The sequence below is a fragment of the Anneissia japonica genome, unplaced genomic scaffold (assembly GCF_011630105.1).
Source record: "Anneissia japonica isolate Jap-2015-1 unplaced genomic scaffold, ASM1163010v1 scaffold6030_len697274_cov183, whole genome shotgun sequence".
Lineage (NCBI taxonomy): Eukaryota > Metazoa > Echinodermata > Crinoidea > Comatulida > Comatulidae > Anneissia > Anneissia japonica.
The window spans coordinates 306,784-313,288 of NW_022721381.1; the positions used below are offsets into that span (position 1 = coordinate 306,784).

At 32.9% G+C, this 6,505-nt stretch overlaps 1 protein-coding gene across 4 annotated transcripts in view; it reads right to left on the reverse strand.

Annotated features, from left to right (window-relative positions):
• Nucleotides 1-617: 617 nt before the first annotated feature.
• Nucleotides 618-6,505, reverse strand: part of LOC117111505 — a 14,862-nt gene continuing 8,974 nt past the window's right edge. For 2 of the 4 annotated variants that reach the window (XM_033254418.1, XM_033254416.1), the window contains exons 7-11: nt 6,254-6,326; nt 5,919-6,030; nt 2,173-2,284; nt 1,693-1,796; nt 618-725 (exon numbers count right to left, since the gene is read on the reverse strand). In XM_033254418.1, the coding sequence (XP_033110309.1) occupies nt 2,219-2,284; nt 5,919-6,030; nt 6,254-6,326 (251 nt within the window). In that variant the 3' untranslated portion in view covers nt 618-725; nt 1,693-1,796; nt 2,173-2,218. Of the gene's footprint in view, nt 726-1,596; nt 1,797-2,172; nt 2,285-5,918; nt 6,031-6,253; nt 6,327-6,505 lie in introns of those variants that run through there. The other 2 variants (XM_033254417.1, XM_033254419.1) reach the window with 2 other exon arrangements.

Here is a 6,505-nt window from a genome sequence, read left to right on the forward strand (position 1 = left end):
TATATACACGATACACGTTACGGGATTCGAAACTGCGACCTCTCGCTGTCAAGGCGAGCGTCATTACCATAAGACCACTGAGGCTTCATGGTTGAACAGATTCAAATACTGCCAGATACACTCCATTACACAATAGGTACGGCTAGAAACAAATAATTGCATATAATATAAATTAAGAAAGCGAGAGGTCGCAGGTTGTATTACACAATTTCTTTATTCATTTATTTATAGGACTACATTCGTTGAGAGAGCTATGCTATACGATGTATTATTATGTCCTTTATTCGAACACTGTATTTACCTTTCTTTGATAATTTATAATTTAACAGTGTTAACGGCTTTCTTGATTTATATATTACATATATATATATATATTGATTTATATATATATATATTATATATATATTATATATAGATATGTATATATATATATTGATAATTTATAATTTAACAGTGCTGACGGCTTTCTTGATGTATATATTATATATATATATTTATAATAACTTATATATTATATATATATGTATATATATATAAGTGTATATATATATATAATTATATACTCAAAGCTGTAACTTGGAAATCAGAATAAAGTAGCATTGTAAGTTGGTGTTCTTACTTGACTTGAAATTTTGTCGATGCCTGTCAGAAACAGTAGGTGCGACAAAGCCAACGTGATCATCAAATGTTTATGAATACTTGTACGGACACATTTACTGAGTCCTCTGAAGAAAAAAGAAATATATTTTAGGCGTCAACAATTTAATTTATGTCATATTGTCCTGTGCGTTAGTATTCTATATACAATGAAATGCATAGAGATTTTTGTGTCATTGGCAATGTCATATTTTATTGCATAAACGACAGACTGAAAATGTATTGTGATAATACATTAAGGTTACTGTACAATATGATTTTAAATCAGATTTATTCATATCTCGCATATTAATGACGTACCTTTCTGTCCTGAGCAAAAAAAAAAATAAATAAAATAAAGACAAAACAATGAAAAATTTAAATTCATATTTGAATTGCCTAATTTGTGTATATCTAAGTAGGCCTTAGTTATTAGCTTGCAATTAAAGATCTGAATGAGAAAAATGTTTTCCTTCAATTTACGGACGGTTATACCTTTCCTGTACCTTCTTTAGATAGATTTTTCAAGTAAAATGTCTGCAAATCGGCGAACATCTGTTTCGATCCCTTCTGGTTGGAAGTTCATATCATACATATTTTTTATCATTTTAATAAGATATGCAAAATTTTGATTGAATTTTTGAAATATTTAAAACATCCGTAAAACACACAACGGCAAAAGAAAAATGTATTTGCGTGGTGCATGTGGAACATTAATAAGCGAATTAGTGACACATTTTAAAAGAACAAAAGCAGTCATTCTGTTGAGGTTTGTATGAAATAATGTACATAAACGCCACAGTTACAATTACATTCTATAGTCTGCAAATGTTACATTTTCAAACCTTATAATCGATTTTATATAGCCGGAGTTATGTTTAGACTTGTAGCTAACGACAGGTTCGCTTTCTCTAAGAATGGAATGATCTGATGAAACCACTCCTGTATACCAAACCCACTTTCGATCTTATTCGTGTAGGAAATCTACTCATAAAAATTACATCTATATTAACACAATAATTATTTGTGAACACAGCTTATAACAGGCATTCATACCTTAAACAAAATAGAATGAGAACTCCTAATATGAGAGCCACAGTGGAAATGATAAGAAGTACTTGTGAAAGGATTGTTAAAGTGACGTCATTGGAATTGGAAACCTAAAAATATATCACAGATGTTAATTGTATAATATTTATTGAAAATAGCAAGTTCAATTATCGCATGCCCCTTGCATTCTATAAATATATCTCACGCAATGATATCATAGACAATCAGATATCAGACAAATCCACATAATTCATCATTATGCCGTTTACGGTACTTTATTTGCTCTCTTACCATGGCGGTATAAAACAGGAATGTGTGCATAGGCCTAATTGCTTAGAGATACAAAACGTTAAGTTGATGATTTTTAATTTTATATTTATTTAAAATTTAATACAAGGATATTTTTACGTAATAGCATAAATAGCAAGTGATGACAAACTATAGTGAATGTTTTTATTTATCTACAAAACGTCTGTTTTTCCAAACCTGATCGTCTGTAACTTGCACTAGAATACTGTAGCTTGTGGTATGGTTACACACACATCTGGTCTCTGTTTGAGAAGCGTTTGTCACCAGGCATCCCTTGTCTGACCAAACCCTTACAAGTAAAATTTCAGGATAAATTTTATGTCAAATAGTGGAGACGTTCCGTGCTTATAATTATGTATAGATCTTAAGTTGCCTAATAATCAACGTCAATAATCAACAAAAACTCGGTCATTTTGGATATTGATAACCTATTTGATTCTTTACATTGGTAATACAGTGTTTCAATATAATTTTCTGATGTTGTTCCTTTAGAATTTAGCCTATTACAATTTAAGAAGAATAGGTTATTATGAAAAAAGACGACATATAAAACGTGCACTATCACATTTTTGCCACTTTAGACAAGGTGAAGTAAATGCATGTGTTTAGAGCCAGAACTGATTGTAAAAAGCTTAAAATACATTCCCAAGGCAAGCAGAACTAAGAAATTGCACAACAGAAGAGATAAGATATAAAATTAACACCACACTCAACAATTTTGTTCTAGAGCATGTACCAATAAAACAATCAAAGAAGAAGAAGGCATGCTGGCTTACTAAAAGAGCACTGAAACTCGCAAGAAGAAAAAAACGAGCTTTGAGAAAATACCAAAAACACAAAACTAATAAAAATAAAGAGTACTACAAAAGATGTCAAAAAGAAGCCAAATCAGAAATTAGGAAAGCTAAAAAATATATGTTTGAAAAAAAAATTGGCAGAGAACATGAAAGAAGACTCAAAAAGCTTTTATGCTTATGTCCGCTCCAAGCAGAAAATCAAAGATGCCATTGGACCACTTAAGAAGGAAACAGGAGAAGCAATACCACAAGGTCAAGAAACTGCCAATGTCCTGAACGAATACAGGATGTGTTTTACAGAAGAACAGGGCGAGGTACCATATATATATGCCAAAAGTTTAAATGAGAAGCAAACGAGAAGTTATATGATATCATTATTACCAAAGATTGTGTTAAATTGAAACTTGATGAACTAGACCCACCTAAAACAGCAGGACCTGATGGCATTTCGCCCAAAATCTCAAACCAGTTATGTTATCCTTTTGCTTTTTTTACATAACTCACTATTTGAAAGCTATGTACCTAAGGACTGGCGAACAGCATACATAACTCCAATCTTCAAAAAAGATGCACGCTCAAAGCCTGAAAACTATAGACCAATAAGTCTAACATCTGTGATAGTGAAAGTACTGGAAAGCATTATTCGAGATCATCTTATTGAGCATTTAGATAGAACCATAGTCTTATTAGTGATTCACAGCATGGCTTACGGACAGGGAAATCTTGTACCACAAACATTCTTGAACACCTCAAATATCTTACTAAATCTGTTGATGAGAGACAGCACCCTTACCATTGCATTAACCAAAAGTCAATATTGTCAAGTCATGGGTTTAAATTTATGTATTAATAAAAGTAATAAATAAAAAATATATGTGTGTATGCATATATCTATTATTATTATTATTATTATTATTATTATTATTATTATTATTATTATATATAAGGGGTTACCACTTCCTGACTCGGGGCAGCGTCATTTTCTGTCGCAGTCTAACGGCAGCAGACATGAGGCACTAAGCTGCTGTTACATCGAATTTGCCAGTGTGTTTCTCCGTATACGCACTAGTGAAAGCGACGATGCCTCGACATCAGTTGTTGGAGCCCCCTCTTGAAGAACCAATCTAAATTATATACCCTTTTTGGCAATTTCAAAATCAGTTACCAGTCAGATATATATCTTTTATAATTATTAACACCTATAATACTTGCAATCGATGACGCACACTGACGCATGTACCCTAGTGGGATCCTCTGTCAGTATTGATTCAGATTCAGATTCAGATTGATGATGGAGCTCCAGTAGATGTAGTGTACCTTGACCTAGCAAAAGCTTTCGACACTGTACCACATAAGAGATTATTAACCAAGCTTAAAGCCTACGGAATCGATGGGAAAGTTCTTCAATTGATTCAGTCATGGTTATCAAATAGCAAACAGAAGGTTATTGCTCAGGGAGCACAATCAGAATTTAAAAATGTTACAAGCACTGTCATCCAGGGTTCAGTATTGGGGCCAATGTGCTTCCTGACCTACTTGAATGATATGGAAGACGGGATTAGTTAACTATCAAAAATCAGCAAATTCGCAGACGATACTAAACTTTCCTACACTGTTACCACTCAAGAAGGAATTAGGAAAATTCAAGAAGATATAAACCAACTCCAGACTTGGGCCGACAAATGGCAGGTGAATTTTAATGCCGATAAATGTGGAGTTATGAATATAGGCTACCATAACCCACACCACAATTACACGATGGGGGGCAAAATACTAAAGAGACCACCGAAGAGAAAGACCTGGGAATATTTATACATAAGTCACTGAAACTATCAACACAGTGTGCTGCTGCCTCAAAGAAATCAAACAGAGCCCTTGGTATGATCAAGAGAAACAGCATATATATCATCCTCAGACTATATAAATCACTAGTGCGTCCTCATTTAGACTACTGTATGCAAGCATGTGTGTGAGAGTCCTCACATGGAAAAAGACAAAAAGGTGTTGGAAAAAGTCCAAGCACGGGCGACAAAAATTATCCCAAACTTAAAAGATCTACCATACGAGACACGATTATCAAGACTAAAATTAGCAACAATTGAAGATCGTAGAAAAAGAGGTGACCTCAAATAAACATATCGGATTATAACACAGATAGATAAAATTCGAGCCTACAAAAATGTTTAAGCAAACTGAATGCGAAAAAAAGAGGGCATTCTTACAAGAGGAAGAAAGAAAAATCAAACTTGGACAGTAGGAAATATTTCTTCAGCCAGAGGGTTATAAATGACTGGAACAAATACCACAGAGTGCAGTATCCGCTCCAAATCTACTCAACTTCAAAAAAGAAATAAACAAGCACATGGGTTTGTAATGGGCTGAATAGCCCCCTTAACCCAGCCGATTCAAGGTAAATTCAATTTAAATTCAAGCGAACCTGAAAAAAGTACAAAAAAAAGACACTGAACATGATATTACAGAAATTTCAAAAGTACTTGTCGTTTTTTTAATTCTTACATTGTATACATATCCCAAAACATGCAGAACACCTCATCTTCGGATATCTAAAAAAAACGATCTATACTTACTAATAACCAATACAAAAGGGTTACAGTTAAGTCTTCAATAAAACACATTATATTACATAAAACCTACATATTATTATTATTATTATTATTATCACAAAATTACAAAAATATTAAATTCAACAATTTTGGCCTACAACAGCATAAAACGCTGTTAGTATATGAAGCTAATACATCATTCCCGCTAAGCCCCGTCCCTTGGATAGAGTCCCACAAAGTTCCAACAAAACGACAGCATAAACGTACATCAATCGTGCGTTCGTGGGACAAGAGCGTAATACAGGGCCTGTTCTGATTGATCAAAATGTTAAGTTTAATTGGCACTCCTGGAAAGATCCATTAAAGTATGATCAAACAAACCACCGCGTAACTGTGAATGAAGCTTAGCTGTCGAAAAATGCGTCATAAATTATGATCTTTAAATAATAACTCTTATTTGCATTGTTGGTCCATATCATGGACATATAAATTTAGAATATACCTATTTGTAGCTAACTGAAGGCATGATGTTCAAATATCGTTCAACTACCGTACCATTTACCTTTTCATGTGGGATTGAAAATGTGATTTCGGCATCTACTTGAGAATTCGATTCAGGAATTATTGAAAATGAGACAACATTGGTCATCACAGCAACATCGACATTCTTTGACCTTTCAGAGAAATAGAAGAAGATTAAATTGCTATGTTTATTGATGACAATTTTATGGCCAGTTTGACAAAAATCGTAATAGGCCAATATTTATGTCAAAAAAATTGCGACGTTTGTAATATTACATCACAGAAAATATATTCACAAAGTTAATGTCATTTATATAGCTTAAGATAACTTCTTATAGTTTATAAGCTGGCCATGTTAGTTGTTTGGTAACGTACCCTAAGACTGCTATTCCATGTAAGCCACTGAAAAACACTTCGCTGAAAATTGTGTATGTAATCTTAATCGACTCTGAAAACAACATATGAAACACAATACCGTAGTAACTACACTTTTTATGTATGTTCGGGGACGGAATATTGATTACAAATACAAATGTAGCGACTTTATTTACATAAAAATATGTAGTACAATATAGCCTATACTGTATACATCGTACTTATGAAATTAATATATAGTAAAAATATTGC